Source organism: Epinephelus fuscoguttatus, linkage group LG21, assembly GCF_011397635.1.
Source record: "Epinephelus fuscoguttatus linkage group LG21, E.fuscoguttatus.final_Chr_v1".
NCBI lineage: Eukaryota > Metazoa > Chordata > Actinopteri > Perciformes > Serranidae > Epinephelus > Epinephelus fuscoguttatus.
Window position 1 is genome coordinate 27,066,321 of NC_064772.1, and position 16,703 is coordinate 27,083,023.

Consider the following 16,703-nt stretch of genomic DNA (forward strand, 5'->3'; position numbering starts at 1 on the left):
CCCCCCTCACCACCACCACCACCACCTCCCTCTCTTTTGTCCAGTCCTGGTGAGGTCTATATAGCTGCAGGTATTGTGTGTGCAGTTAAAATGTGTTCGCCTTTGAAGTCAAACATGAAGGCTTGTTTTAAATATTAACGCCACAAAAAAAATCTATAGATTCTTTGTGGAATTATGCAATTGCGAAAAACACACGAGTATAAAGGATTTATCGGAGAAAATGAAAAAAATGAGGTGTGTTTTTTCGTATAAAAGTTTGTCCAATATTCTTAGTGCATGCATTAAATATGTTTAAATACGGGTTTGATGTATTGAGGGAACCATCCATGATACAGTCAGCCAGCGACGTGCACCGCGTCCCTTTGCTGTCTGCATCAAAAACTTAAAAGAAGACAAAAATGTTGTTTTTTTTTCCTGACCATTATCACCTATGTGAGCGCACGTGTTGCTCTCCTCTGTGTGTGTGTGTGTTGGTGTGTGTGCGTGTGTAAGACAGAGAGAGGGGGAGCTCATTCGCTGTTGCCCCGAGGGGTCTACATAAGTATGTATTAGAAATAAACAGTGGATAAATAAATAATGACCCTCACAATAGCAGGGTAGCTCTCTGTGTAGAAGTAATGATGTTGGCAGTTAACCTTCAAGTTTTTTAACTTGACACAGTTTCATTTGCAGTGAGAATTCATGTTTTTCACCAACACAAAAAGGTAAAGAAGACAGAAAAAAGGAAAGATATCAAACAGATATTTAAAACATATTATCCATAAATTATTATTATTATTTTTTTGCTTAAGTTTCTGGCAGATTCCCTATTAAGTAATTTTTATTTAAACATTTTCACCATAATTTAATAGGAGGGTAATACCACAGTGCACTTTACAGTTTTCTCACTTTTTTATAAATTATTTTCAGGTGAATACCTGATGCAAAGAAATTCTCACTTTTTAAAATATGGATTTTACATGGCAAAAGCTTAAGCTGACACTTTTCTGCAAATATAATACATGTTTGGTTTTTTTTTAAATGAATAAAAATGGCTGTGATTGTACCTCAGAGTTTCCTCAAATATGTAACATCAACATTTTTTATTTGTTTTTATCGTTTATCTCATTTTTTGTCACTTAAATATGACAGCCCAGGCCTATCCAGCAGCACCCAGTCAAACACACTATCTCACTCTTTCCCAGGTAGTTTCTCCTTTCTCGTCCACACCCGCTGCAGTGCGCATGCGTCACCAGGTGGCCCCGCACCGTTTTTATGGCCAGGTGAGGCGATCCGGTCCAGGTAAAAAAGCAAAAGGTTTACTCTGGGACCGGAGGCTCAATGAGATAGACACGGCACCGGATCGACCAAAAATCCACCAAAGGCAGCAGAAGACAAAGAATGTCAATTATGGGCAAAATGGGGGACTGGCAGGTATGTGCTGCTTACTTTAAGACAAAGACACGGCTGTGAAAAATCCATGAAAACTGTCAAAGTGTCGACTTGTTGTAGGATGAGGCTGCACAGGCACCGTAAAAATCTTTTGTTAAGAGAGTTGGTACAGTGTAGTTTATGGGTTTAACCCGTCAGGAGATCACACAAAGAGAGTCGAGATATTTTATTTTGGAAAGTCTGTTTTGCGGTGATGTAGCCTTACATGTCAAATTGTCCATCTCGAAAACCTGAGGCATGTTGTTGAAGCTTATGCGCGTTTCACACACACTGTTATGTGTTTTATCATATGTTAAAAATGTGTGGAAACAGACATGAGGTGTTGGTTTATGAGAAGTGAAGTTTGGGCGAGACGCAGCCTTTATTCCAAAATGTGTCGGTGCGCCTTTGGAGTGAAATCCAACTTTCCATAAACGTAGCTGAGCATATATTCACTTTAAATTCAGATTACATGTTTTAAACTGACGAGTTAAAAGTTAATGGACTTTCTATAGAGTGTATCTTGTCTGAGCTTCACTGAAAACCTGGCCTTGTGTTGTGAGGTGTGGAGGATTTAAGAGAAGACCTGCTGAAACACAACACCTCAGTTTCACTCGTTAAAAACACGATCACCACTACGACTGTAGACAAGCAGGCCAGATCTCCAGAAAGACACTCGCATGCATAGCTGTCATTGTCAGCCAGTATCATCGCTCCATTCTCATGAATAACAACTGCTCGCTAAAATAAAGCACCTCGCCAAAAATGGTAATCCAGGTTTTAAAGGAGAGGGGCCAACGCCTTAAAGAACTGCCGACCTGTCTGCTGACCCACGACCTGCTGAGGTGAAGGCTCGGCCGGCGACAGGGCAGAGCCAGGCTCCCTCAGCCGCTCATTCAAATGAAACAAGGCCATGTTGTTGTGTTAATTATTTACATTCACCCCCCCTCCTCCTCCTCCCTCAAACCCTGCGCCCTTACAGGTAGTCAATGGACCTGTAGAGCCGCTCCGAATGGCTCACCTTTTTAACATAACACTGGAAGAATAGCCTCTCAAGGTCTCCACTCTCAATGGGATTAAAATAACAGTTTGGGAGTTTTAAAAAAATCAAGGTTGGCAACAAAGTGTGCGACAGTGTTGTATTTGCATAGGCATGCTGTTTCCACATTAAGAAAAGTCATCAATAAGAGGTTTTACAGGAGTGCAGCCACACAAAAAAGTTATTTCACATTTTTGCTCCTTTTTATCAAACAGATTTATCCTTAAAATCTTTAAATTCTGGAGTTGCTTTTCTGTCTCCTCGCGTAAAATTCTACTAGAAACCGTCCCAGGTGCATGCAGGTCCCCATGCATGACTATACCCTCCTTCCCCCCCTCACCAAACACACACACACACACACACACACCTCACTGAACAGTAGAAATAATAAGCATGTGTAGCGTCTTGCTGCTTTAGTTTTTACCTGTGCGCTGTCCATTGGTGTTGTGTGAGCAGATGGGGGGAATCAAACGGCTGTTGATATGCTAATGAGGCCCTGTGCCAGTGTTATTACAGAGCTGCTCCAGCCCTTCACTTCCACCATTAGAGGGAGACCTCAGAGCGCAAGACAGACAGCAGCCCACAGCTTCAATAAAAGTAGTTTTTCTGAGCGGGGAGCACAATTCACTGAGTGAAAACAAGACTAAGGCGATACCTATACTCAATATCCACCTCAGCAACCCATGAAAATGCTTTGGAAATTAACTGATAACATTAAATATGAAGATTGCGAGGTAAGGGGCTCCTCTTCCATTTTGTTTAATTTAATTTTTGAAATTTACTGAGACGATTAATTTTTTTTTTTTTTTTTTTTTTAAAGGGATGTGTTGTATTGTTTTGATCCAAATATGTCATTCTGCTGACAGCTGCTAGTGAACACATTTAATTCAAGTGCAGGATGAATAGATTTATGTCTTTTATTAATTTCACAGGTGCTTCTTTTTTTGTGTATTTGTGTAGATTGAAACTGGAGGATAATTTAATCATGAGAATAATTACAATATTAATCATGACAATAATAATAATAATAATAATAATAATAATAATAATAATGAGAATAATAATTCTGCATTTTAATAATAACAGCTGAATTTAAAATATTAGTTGCATGAGCAAAAGCACACCACTGATTATTTTTTCTCTCTTTAAATTCACATTAAAAAAAATAAATCCAAATATTTTATGACACGTGAAAACATTAAAACAATAATATACACTTACCACGCTTTTAATTAAAAATACATATTTTGGCTAAATGGCAGATGTAAGCGCTGCCTGCTTTATTCACTGCTCACATGGCATGGACAGTTTTAATTTCTCTGCAATTTGAGCCGTTAGATTTCGCGTGTGTGTGTGCATGTAATGTGTGAGGTGCATACACTGAGTGATTGTTGTTATGGGCATAGACAAAGTTTGGCAGTAATATCAGGGACTTGTTTAGGAGTGGAGAAGCCAGTCGGACGTGTTTTGAACCCGCGTCCTGGGAGGATAGGGACGACCGGGAGTAGGAAAACAAAAGCTGGGCACCTCCGCGTTCATGTTGTGGTATTGTTTTTAATTTACAGACAATGTTTTCCCGCTGCTGTGGAAGCGAAAAAAAATAAATTTGCAATCGAAATCCGGTCACAGCCCGGTGTTTCGTAATTTAAAAAAAATGTGTGATTAAGCAGGAAGGGGAGTGGAGTTCTCGTTTAGCCGCGCGTAAAAGTTGGTGAGAGCGCCGGATCCGAGCGGCCCTGTCAGACACTTTAGGAGTTTATTTTTCTCCGTCTTTCCGGGTCAAAGTTAAAAGTTAGCCGGTGTGACACTGGGTTTGGTGTCGAGGAGGAACCGGTGGATTTAATTCGGCGGAGACAGAGGAGAGAAAGGAGACCCATGGAGGACAGCTCGCTGTCGGAGTCTGAGGTGGAAAACAAAGGGACGAGCGGTAGAAATGAGCCGGTCGGAGTGCCCATAGCGTCGTCTGCTGGATTTTCACCCAGTTCAGAGGTGCACGTTGTTTCCTTCCATGGCTGCTTCTTCCCCTGTCTGTGGTCCACCTCCCTTCATTCCTATGTCTTTCTTTCACTTTTGCGCTTTGGCCCTGGGACCCTTTTAAAATGCCCCCCCTCCTCCCTCTCGCTCTGATTCGTCAGCCGAGAGTGAATGTCCCTCTTTTTGTCTCTCTCTCTCTCCACTCCCTCCACAGTCTCTCACTCCCTCTTTCTCTCTCACTCCCTCTCTCTCCCCATCTCTGATTAGATACTGATTCCTCCTTTCAATGGACGTCATTTAAGCGCAGACTCCTGCCTTGAGTTGCGTCCTCCGCTTCACGCCCGATTTCCGACCATTCTTTCCTTATTATTAAGTATTCCTGTAATATTAATAGTCATGAATGCGCTCTATTAGGAGTCCAAGAGGGAGACGAAGAAGCGGCTCTTTTGCTAATATGAGCTCAAGCGAGGGGACGGCAGCACTGTGATAGAAGCCAAGGAGAGCAGGGGAGAAAAGAGGGTTTACCAAGAGAAACTTTTCAGCCCAAATCCGCCAGCATCGCCGAAAACCTGCGTTTTTAGACCCACATGAAGGGCAGCGGGGATCTAACCATTTATTTCTGATGGATTATCGTCCTGCTTCTGTGGCACATATCTGATCGCCGGGGCCATCGTGATCTTTCAGGAGAGAAGACTCTTTTCGGGGGGCTGTATTTTTTTGTTTTACTGGTTAATTCCCCTTTGCTCGCCCCCCAAAACACTCCAAAGTGTTTTTCGAACTGTTTGTTCATTTCTCGAGTGGCACCAAAAAAAAATCCTGTTAAATGTTAGTGCACAGTTTTTCCGCGATGGTAAGTTGCTGCAGCCTCACCGTGTCAAGATACTTCCAATTTGTTTGCACACCAGATTTTGTTTAAATATTTCTTTCCGCTGAAAAGTGTTTTGTGAAGCTTGCATGCTTTGAAAAATCTGCGGGACACCTTGGAGAAGTGCTGAAATAATGCAAAGGCTCGGGCATCTCCACCTCCGGAATTTCGATGTTTTATTTGATTATTTACTTTAAAGCATTTATTGTCATGTTATTTTATTTGTTAAACTTTGCGGACAAGTGTTTGGTGTGTGAAAATGCTGTCTTTATTGCTAAAATCAGTCAGGAGAAATTATTCAGATTTAAGAAAACAGATTCCACACTTGGTCTAATTCCTGTCAGACACTCAGGCCACATTTGATAATGCCCCAGCAGAAGCCCGCAGAGCTTTCTCCAGTTAAAACAAAGAGGGAGAAAATGCGATCATGTATGCTTGTGTATTACTGAAATGTATTTAGGCTAAAACGCACTTTTCTCTCTGTCCTTCCCTGCCAGGACCGTCACGACGGCACCAGCAATGGGACAGCCAGGCTACCTCAGCTGGGCGGCGTGGGCCAGAGTCCCTACACGAGCGCCCCTCCGCTCTCCCACACACCGAACTCGGACTTCCAGCCCCCGTACTTCCCCCCACCCTACCAGCCCATCTACCCGCAGTCTCAGGACCCTTACTCGCACGTCAACGACCCGTACTCCCTCAACTCCCTGCACGCCCAGCCGCAGCCGCAGCACCCGGGCTGGCCGGGCCAGAGGCAGGGTCAGGAGAGCGGCCTGCTGCACCAGCACCGCAGCCTGCCCCACCAGCTGTGCCGGGAGTACCGCAGGGAAGTGCTCCTACCGTCCGGCCACGGCATCGATACGGGACTGTCGGACTCTATCCCAATCCATGGAATACCTCACTCTTTAGATGACGTTCAGGTGAGGCAGCATTTACCTGAGTTAATCTTTTTTTTTTCCTGGGCTGCTTAAAAATAGAGAATAATATAACCGTCATTATTAATTGTTGGCACAGCTGGTTACTACTGTTATATTCTGAATTAATATTATAAATAATAATCAAAACGGCAATGGTGTTATTTTTATTTAATTATATAATATTAGTTTTTAATTATTATTACAATTTAAGCACCATGCCTTTCATGTTAGCCTCTTATTCATTTTAACATTATTAGATTAATATTAAAAATGTTAAATATTATTGCTATAGTTTAATAACTGTAAGCAGGATGACACGCATTAAGTTAGCCTCTTATTGCAGCTATTTTTTTTACACCATGAAAAATATCATTTTTTTTACCTCAGTGTTGTCAAAATTACTTTTAATAAAACAGCACAAATCTGCATGGTTGTTTCCATTTTAAAAAGACAGTTTCCCATGCGTAAAACATTGCAAATTCTGATAGCTGCAAAATCCGATGTGGTTTTGTCCTATTTAACACAATTAATTAAATGAAATAGATTAAAAGAAAATAAAAATGCGCACGTATTTGCACACTGATTTCCTCACGTCCTCTGACTTTATTTGATTCCTCAGTGTAAAAACAGATGCGCACAATCACATCATAACACACTGCATGCACCCTAACAGGAGAATTGAGTTTGGTGGATTGAGTTTAGGTTAATAGCTGCGATTACTAAAGATGCATGATAAATGAGCGCTAAAATTGTCAATAACCACTCGTTCTTATTTAGAGGATTCTTCCCAGTTTTTAATCAGAAACAAACACCAATAATCCTCTAATTAGTTCATAGGCCTTTAATAGGCTGCGCTGCCGTAATTACTATCCAATCTAGATTAGAAGTTTCCTTGTGAGTAGAGCCAATATGAGGGCGAAATTAGGTCAGGATTATGGGGCGACACAGCTTCGTTATTTAAGTCTGAGTTTGTGATCTAGTGTAAAATGCGTCCATCAGTGGGACCCGCTGAAAACACTCGTGGACAATAATAACAGGTATGGGCCTCGAGAGCCTCCATGTTGGGGTGATTGTGGCCGCTAATTGTGTCAGGCTTTGTTCGTGCACAGCATCCATTCACTCACACACACACACACTCTCTCTCACACACACACGACTGATACTTTCCTGCCTTTGTGCTAAAATTGTCCTTTTTTTTGCATTTGTGTCACAGCCTGTTGATGATCAAGGAATTCACATTCCCGACCAGACTGTAATTAAAAAAGGTAAGCAATTTCCTCCGAGATACCATGCATGTTTCTGCAAGCTGCACACCACAGGGCTACACACACGCACGCACACACACACACTAGGCTACACACACACACACATACACACACCATTCACCATTCTGCTCGAGAGAACTCGATGCAATGCGGTAATGCCTGACTGATCCTAATACGCAGTAGCCTATTTTTCATTACATGGTTTCCAAGTGCATCAAACTGGCTGCACCTTTTTTTTCCTCCCCTCTCGCTGATGGAATTTACTGTCAGCGTTTCAGAGCAGCGGGGAGATGAGTAGAGCTGGTTGGGCTTTGTAGGCCCGTGGTATTGATGGTCAAAGATATAGGCCCATAGACGATCCTGGCACTTCAGTGGGGGAAGCTGCAATCACACTGCATGGTCAAATTTAAAATGGAAGTTGGTACCGGTGGATGGAGCACATGCAGGCCGTGTGTGTGTGTGTGTGTGTGTAGGATGGTGCTCTGTCATTTAGGGATGGAATCAAACTCGGACTTGTTGTTGGATTATTTATTTATTTTTTTAAATTATTTTCAGTTTAAAAATCCGATTCTTGTTGCTAATGATGCAACCCGAGCAGACCCCTTTTCATGGTCAGGTTTAAAAGCGTTTTGTCAGGTCAAATTAGAGCTCGTTAGATAAGATGTGGGGCGATTTTTCTGTCTTTCCTTTTCCGTCTTTTTTCCCATTCTCTCTATTTTGAGTCTGTCTATCTGCGCATCAACATGATAATTGGCTTCTTATATTAGTAATCTCAAGAGTTCGTTTAACTCCTATTGTCTCTATTAGGCTCCCCTGAGCCATTAATGTCACAAGTGATCTATCCAAAGGCGCACAGTCCCCTTTGTCTCCGGTTACTGCACACCAAAACGGTGTAAAGCCCAGTAGTGCTGAGCCCCCTACACTCCACCAATACACCCTCACTCCCCGGTTTGAAATCACACACGGGCGACGGTGTTTTGCTGGATACCGAGGATATGTCAAAATAGGTAGACTGAACCAAATCTCTCGGTTGGTGTGGCTGCTTTGTGCAGAGTGGATCCACGGTGCGCTAAAATGGACTGTGTGAGCGCTCAGATCCTGGAGATCCTCGCTGTCTGCTGCTGAGATCTCTATGCTTCGATAAAGAGCAGATGAATGGAAATATTGTGAATTTTGTGCGTAAATAGTTGAGCGTAAATTACGCACGATCGTCCTCAGTGTTACTGCTTCCATAACACACACACAAACATTATTTTTATTATTATTTCTGTGATTATTAGTGTTATTGCCATGTATAGGCTTCCATTAGTCGTTTTCCTCTGCATGTTCTTGTTGCTGAAAGTGTACACATGTGGTGCTAAACTCTAAATCCGGGGCCTAAATCCCCCCTTCTCATTTAGTTAAGGCTCTGCATTGCATGAAATTCACTGAGCACGGTCTCTCTCTGCCTCACCCCTCCCTCCTTCCCTCACTCTCTCCATACCCACCATCCCTCTCCCCCTCTCTTTCCCTCCCTTGCTAGGTCCAGTGTCTTTATCCAAGAACAACAACGTCTCCTCCATCCCCGTAAATAAGGACGGTCTTTTCGGAGGGGTGGTAAACCCCAACGAGGTGTTCTGCTCAGTTCCGGGTCGCCTGTCCCTCCTCAGCTCCACATCAAAGTACAAGGTCACGGTGGCGGAGGTGCAGAGACGCCTCTCGCCGCCCGAGTGCCTCAACGCCTCTCTGCTGGGCGGGGTGCTGAGGAGGTGAGTTCGACTGGAAGGCTGCAAAAAAAAAAAAAAAATCTCTCCTCTCTCTTTCTCTCTGTACCTGTGTGTGTGTTTGTGCCTGTGTGCGTGCGTATGAACTCTCTCACTCGACTCCAATTCTGTCTGTGAGCGTGCATCTCTCTCCCTCTCTCTCCTCTGTACCAAGAATAATTAAAATCGACCAACCATGACACCTAGCTCCTGCATTTAAAGCAGGAGGGGTCTGTTAAATTCCATATTAACTTCCCTAGCGCATGGATCTCTCTCTCTCTCTCTCTTTCCCTCCCTCCCTCTCTCTCAAATTAATGTAGGCCTAGTCTGTTTCAAGCCCAGCTCTATAGGCCCAGTGAAGGCATTACACATGAAAACATTGGTCTCCAGTGAACTGTCTACTGAAGTGCTGCAGACACGCAGCCAGTAATAGTACTGCCTATTAAGTAGGGCTTTATTTATTCATTTTGTACAGTATTTGTCTGCTGGTGAAAAAGGCTGGGCTCTTTTGGTATTATTTATAGCTCGTATGAGGGATGTAATGGAGGGTGAAGCCAGCCAAATTCAGTCCATTCACCTTTTTAATTAGTGAAAAAAAAAAGGCTGAGCCACATGCTCACATATGATGCAAATATAAGAGCATGCACCACAGGAAGTAGCATCAAAATACCAGGATTGGAGTCATTAAAAAATTCCAAATGTTCCTGCCACTAAAGTCACATTGTAATTAAATATAATTTTTTATATATATTATATTTAAATGTCTGCTCTGTTCTGTCACAGGGCCAAGTCCAAGAACGGAGGAAGATCCTTAAGGGAGAAGCTGGATAAAATCGGCTTGAATCTACCTGCGGGCAGACGCAAGGCAGCCAACGTCACCTTGCTGACGTCACTAGTCGAAGGTAAGTCGAGCGCCGTAAATCACGTTCCCACTCTTGTTGCTCCCGCGATATCAGGTGCTTGCAAACTGGGATTTTTTTTCTCCCTCTTCTCTCTCTCTCTCTCTCTCTCGTCTTTCTTTCTCTGTGTTGGAAATCAGCATATGCGCTCATCCGTGTAATGTGGACCGACTTTGCCTCGCAAGTAATAAAGCATGAAGGATGTGTGTGTGTGTGTGTGTGTGTGTGTGTGTGTGTGTGTGTGAGAGAGAGAGAGAGAGAGAGAGAGAGAGAGAGAGAGAGAGAGAGAGAGAGAGAGAGAGAATAGTGCTGGTAATTCTAGTGGCTTTGCAGCGTTGGCCTTCGCTTTCAGGAGCACACTTGCAGGTCCACGGCTGGCCTAGTTTATACACTGGATGAATTTGTGTTGAAGTCCAGTTAATTATTGAGTGTTGCTTGTTTATTGGGCGCCGCTGAGCTGCTTCACCTCATGGATGAGGAGTCGATTGATTTATTAACCCTGCATTGTTTCAAACATTAATACAAGCCTGGGTATGGCTGCTTTTTAATGGTGACTTAATTCTGTCGTTAATAGCTTCCCATGCTTTAGTTTCACTGAAGATTTTTGTTGCATGCAAATGGCATGGCGCTGACCTATTGGGAGCTATATGTTTTGGGCCTATTAAAGAATAAATTAGTCAATTATGGCGCACTGGGGAAAAAAAGATGCCTTTTAGGCGACTGGATAAATCCATTTTGCTTGCAGAGTTGAACCGTATTATTCAGTGCAGTGGTATTTTGGTGTGCTGTGGGTTTCCAAAGGTGAAAGCCTGCGATGGTTCATTGGTCCCTGTTAATCATTATTGCAGGAGAGGGCCGAATGTTCATTGTGCTTGGTAGAAATGTGGTGCTGTATTGTAATGAGCCTGGAGAAATGTATGATTCTGGGTAATACGCAGGCGGGGGGTGGGGGGGGGGTGGAGGATGATGGCAGAGGGTGGGAGAAGGCAGCCGGTTATTTAGTGAAGGGACACTGCGTTTGCTGAAGTGCTGTCATTGTTTATGATCCGCTCCATTTTATGGAAACGAGTTTACTGGACTTGAGCTTTGATGCTAATTGGCGCATGCGTTCTTCCGGAGTAGAGGCTTATGGGCAGGAAGCCCTGCAGTAAAAACTCAACTGCTTCAGGAAATTAAAACCAAATACTTGGAGGAAAAAAAATAACCAACAAGAGAAGCTCGGGCGGAATGCAACCTGTAATTCTCATAGCTGAATATGTAAAGACAAAGATTTAGGTATAACCCTTTAAAAATTGCTTCCCCATGCCTGTGTGATCTGCTGGACTTCCGATAATGTGCAAGCATTGGTAATCAATGACATGGTGTTAAGCATGACGCTCCGTCTATATTTCATATCCACTTATTGTTCCCCTCCATATTTCAGCGTTCTCACGGTATGAAGGAGAGAGCTGACGTGTATTGACAGCTTGCAGGGCTCCTTTATTATTATCGTCACTATTATTATTATTGTTATTATGCTCATTAGTGTTGCTGTGGAGGCACAGGTGCTGTAACCCTGCTGTGTGGACGCTCTGTGCGCATCATGTGTTGGGTCCAAGCAGGGGGTGTGAACTGCTCTCAATTTGATGTAACCATATTAATAAGCAAACACATTCAACCTTCTTTTTTTTCCCCTTCCTCTTCTTCTCTCTCAGGCGAAGCGGTACATCTTGCCAGGGATTTTGGTTATGTATGCGAGACCGAGTTTCCAGCCAAGGCAGTAGCTGAATATGTAAACCGTCAGCATTCCGACCCAAACGAACAAGTCCAAAGAAAAAACATGCTATTGGCCACAAAGTAAGTGCTGTTATCACATATCACTGTGTCACACACACCGAGTGCATCTGTGTTTATCTGGCACACACACACACACACACACACACACACACACACACACACACACACACACACACACACACACACCCTCATCACCATTTTCAAACGTGCCCGTCTAACACAAAAAAAAATCCACACACATGTCAGACGTGTGATCATAATAAAAACACACTGTCATCACTGATCATCTCCTTATATTAATAAACACACTTTTATTCTATTGTTTTTTTAGCCACACACTTTTTGCTACTCCTGCATTTTATCCAGACTTTTCTTTTCTGATTATTAACACATTTAATTCCACATTATATTTTACACTATAATTAAATTAATGCAGTTAAATACACTGCTGCTGTTGACTTGTTGGCCTGTTCCTCATCCACACACACACACACACACACACACACACACGCGCAGCAGTATTGTGTTTGTGATTCCAGTGACATTGACACATAGCTGGTTCACATGCAGCGCTACCATTGGTGTTGGTTATTTTTTACTACGTGTTAACTGAAACATGGGGATTCCTTAAATGGTCTGCGTTTAATATTGATGACGGGCCCGCTGTAATCAAACAGCTGTAACCGCTTATTACAGGCTTAGTGTTATTAAAATACCAACACCATGAAATAGCTTTTAATGATAGAATATGACTTTGTATACATTATGAAAATATTTTACATTAAATGCACAGTGTTGTAATAAGCAAAATGTAAGTTGCAGGTGGATGTTTTTTTTTTTTTTTTTAAAGCGTTATTAATTTAAGTTTATTGTATTATTGGCTGAGTGAAGTTTTAAAATGTTGCTCTCACACCGACAACTCATTTGGACTCGTGTTTTCCCTTAAAATCTTAATAAAAGTAAGATATCCTGCCACTGAGCTCTGAGATGAAGTTTCACCTGTTTGTAGCTCCAGGACATTTTCTTTAGCCAAGTGTTAATTTCTGCAAACACAACAGAGTAAGAAGCACAATTTCATCCCACTAATAAATGTTTTAAAAAAGAAAATGAGATGATTTTTGCAGTGCATTTTTGCATGCTTTTTGGCTGCTCACTTTTCTCTTACTTTAAGGGAATTTACAGAATTAGAATTTACAGCCCAGCTCCCCTGCAGGACTGACTGATTATAACAAAGGCTATTTTTTTTTTTGCAGTGTGCCCGGTTAGATTTATTTTTATATTACAATGCATGCTGGGATTTGCGATGTTCTGGCTCACGCCGCTCTGTCTCTCTCTTTGTTTCAGGCAAGTCTGCAAAGAGTTCACAGACCTGCTGTCCCAGGACCGCTCGCCGCTGGGAAACTCACGGCCGCAGCCCATTCTCGAACCGGGGATCCAGAGCTGTTTGACCCACTTCAGTCTAATCTCGCACGGTTTCGGGACTCCGGCACTGTGCGCGGCAGTCACTGCCCTGCAGAACTATCTGACCGAGGCTATCAAAGCCATGGACAAAATGTACCTCAACAACAACCCCAACAGTCACTCAGATAACGGCACTAAAGGCGGAGACAAAGACGAGAAGCACAGAAAGTGATGTTTCCATCCCACCTTCACCGAGGGCCAAAGCCCGGGGCCCTTCTTCTACACCGACCCACACCCCTCCGCCTCGCCCCGGCCCCCACCCATCCAATATAAATATTATAAATACCTTATAAATACTATTGATAAAGTTAAACGTGCCACTTCCTGATCTTGCGCGGTTTTACATGTTTTGTTTTTACATCCCACTTTGGATTCACGGGGGGAAACACGACGCAAGAACCTTCTTCTTCTTCCAACACCTGAACCATATGAAATGTTATTTAAAAAACGAAAAGAAAAAAAAGAGAAAAGAATAAAAGCTGCAGAGGAACAGCTCCAGGGCGAGGAAAAAGGTGTATTGCCTCAGCCAGAGGACTTTTTTATGTACTCCCCTTATTTTTTATGAGCTGCAACGAATGGACTGAAATCCAGCGACCCCTCTATATCTCAATTTTACGATTGTGACAAAAACGAAGCTAAAAGAGGATGAATTCTTATCAGTATTGTGAATAATAAACTTGAAAAACAAAGAGAAATTCCACAGAGCTCCATGTCATGACTTCAGTTGTAGACTCTCACTCTCTCTCTCCAAGCGACCAACTTGAACTTTTTGAATTTCAACACGATTCACGGTTATATAAGGGAATCAGTGTTCATGTATGTATATATTTATTTATGTGTAATTTAATGGGAATTGTAAATATGGTGCGTCTGTTGAAACTTCTTTTTTTATTTATCTGGTGCCTCCTGTTTTAGTGGGTTTGAATATTCGGTTAGTTCTTCATGTGATTTTATGGTTCTTAGAAAACAGAAGTTTGGGGTATTTTTATTTCTCTGGGATATTTCAATTCAGCCCTCTTGTAGCATGTTGAGGCGACATTGAAGCAAGTGAACAAATTGAATAGAAATAAACTTCCATTTCTCTCTATATATATCATCCTTATTCAGTTTTTTTTTTTTTTAAATTTGAGACAGAGCATATAGGTGAGACCCTGAGGAGATCTGTTTTTTTTTTGTTTCTATTTTCGTTTTTATACAAGCTTTTATGTGTTGTGCCAATCAGAATACGTTTCACCTCTTGTTCTCTCCTTGAAGCACCATAAAAGCAATAAATGGAATATTGTCTTTTTTTTTTTTTAAATGTTGGAAGACATTCAAAAAACATCTTTTTGGGACCACCTGATATCTTGTTATGTCCGATAATGTCCAAAATTGGAGGCGGTTTTAGCTGTATTGTATAGACATGTGCTGGCAATAGTTCCCATGCCTGTCAATGTATTATAGTCCTTTGTTGCCCAGAAAAAAAATAAATATTTGATACGCTTCATCTCGATTTTTATTCACATCTTTTAATTTTTTATTCACTGCATAAAACGCCCGTTTTTTTTATTCTTTTATTTCTATTTTTTGTCTTAGTATTTTTTTTTCCCATTCTGAACGGCTACAGTAATTGAGTTTAAGTCTCCCCTGACGATTGCTCCTTGCAATAAGCAGCTGAACTCATTGTTTCCCTCAAGTATAATAAAAAAAAAAAATCTTACTTTAAACTCCCTAGTTCAGAGCACAGGATCTTATGCAGGCCAAATGGCTCACAACAATGGATATATTCGCGTTTGAAGTGTGCAGCGCCACCCCTCCAGCTAAAACCCTCTGAGATGTATATAGGCCTGGTGTGCAATGTTTGGTTGTTATAGGCTATATTTGGCTCCCCCCCTCCCGCCCCCCACCCCCCCATCCCCCGTTTATTCTGTGCTGGAGCCTTATTCAAAGACATGCATCAAATATTTGTTGTGTTGTTTGCCTCTCAGTGTAATCAATGAACAATCAGCTCTCAGTATGCTGGATTTTTTTAATCTATATCTCGTGGTATACTTTCATAACGAATCTCCTTCTCTGACTGGTATTTTTTTTTTTATTTTATTTTGTCTCATGTCGTTGTGTTTGGCTGAGTGGGTCTATAAATGTGGCTATCACGCAGGCTGTAATAGCAAATCTGATGCTGGCCTTTGCTTTATTTTGCGTGCAGAGCTGCAGAGTGCAGGCCGTTGCATAACATTTGAGTTTGATTGTATATTGATGGCGTGGCACCTATAGCTCCGGAATCTATCTCGTCTGGAGCATGAATCAGTCTGGTGATATATGCATCTTGGTATTGTTTCTTGCTTTCCCTATTTCACTGTCTGGTAACCATGCAGTTTAAAATATTGTAACTGGGCGACCCCCCCTTTCCTCCTCCTTTCTCCTTTCTCCTCTTTCCTCCTTCCTCCTCCTCTTTCTCTCTCTCCAATCTCCTCAGCAGCCATATTTATTATCTGCATGATTTTCGGGGCCCTGGTTTAATTCTGAGGCAGTTGTTTTGCAGGAGGGTGAATGAAGCCTAACTGTACATGTCCTTGGCATAATTGCGATGCACAGTGCTGGAGCAGGTGAAGCGAGGCATTGTCTGTCAGGCCCTGTTTTTGTTGGCTCAGTCTTCAGATTGTGTGTGGGATCCTGTCCTCAGGCACAATAGCTCACTCATAAAGGGGAGAGACTACCCGGCTGCTCCTGCTATGGTGGATGTGAGGGGGGGAATAGCATAAGTAGCCACTTTAAGGGAAAACAATCGTATTAAAACAGCATTCACTGGTATTAGCGCAGAAAGGAAGCCCCCTCACGTGTGTCATTAATGCTAATGTTATTTAATAAATTTATCGGGGTTTGCTTGGATGAATGAAAACAGGTTTTTGAGGGTGAAACGAACGCATTAGAAATAGTGGTATCTGTGACAATGGTGGATATTTGTGCGCATTATTAGTGTGAGATGAGGAGGATCGCAGGGCCTGTAATTGTGCCTGTCTGTGTAATGGAATTGGAGTGTTAAAAAAAACTCTAAGTCCTATTGTCTGTCGTTTTTGTTTACACCGATACTTGCCTATAATTTGCATACCTTTTAAATACAAAATTGTAATGTTAGCCTAATTTGATCTTAAACAGGTAGAGCTAGTTTCTCATAATGCCTCACAGCGAATTCATTTGCAGAGAAGAAAAAAAAACAAGGTCTGAAATTTGAAGAGCCAGTCAGCAATACCCAGCTGAATTTGGCTAATTCAATCCATAACTGCTGCTTGTCTCAACTAAAGCAATTACAGCTGATTCCCGTATAGTAATTAATAAGTGTGAGGCCTGTTGTTATCAAATATTCTGGAGGATATGCGAA

The 16,703-nt window shown here is 42.1% G+C and overlaps 1 protein-coding gene across 6 annotated transcripts; it reads left to right on the forward strand.

Moving 5' to 3' along the window:
- The first annotated feature begins 1,295 nt into the window (after positions 1 to 1,295).
- On the forward strand, positions 1,296 to 14,822 carry tfap2a (transcription factor AP-2 alpha). 6 transcript variants are annotated; one of them, XM_049565723.1, is made up of 7 exons: positions 1,296 to 1,413; positions 5,786 to 6,205; positions 7,416 to 7,467; positions 8,990 to 9,215; positions 9,993 to 10,111; positions 11,803 to 11,944; positions 13,229 to 14,822. In XM_049565723.1, exons 1-7 carry the CDS (start codon positions 1,381 to 1,383, stop codon positions 13,515 to 13,517), a joined length of 1,281 nt encoding a protein of 426 aa, XP_049421680.1. In that variant the 5' UTR covers positions 1,296 to 1,380; the 3' UTR covers positions 13,518 to 14,822. The 6 variants fall into 6 exon arrangements, with proteins under 6 accessions (XP_049421680.1, XP_049421678.1, XP_049421679.1 ...); XM_049565721.1 differs by lacking the exon at positions 1,296 to 1,413 and adding an exon at positions 3,082 to 3,183; XM_049565722.1 differs by lacking the exon at positions 1,296 to 1,413 and adding an exon at positions 3,093 to 3,183 and having other exon boundaries at positions 8,996 to 9,215.
- Positions 14,823 to 16,703: the final 1,881 nt, after the last annotated feature.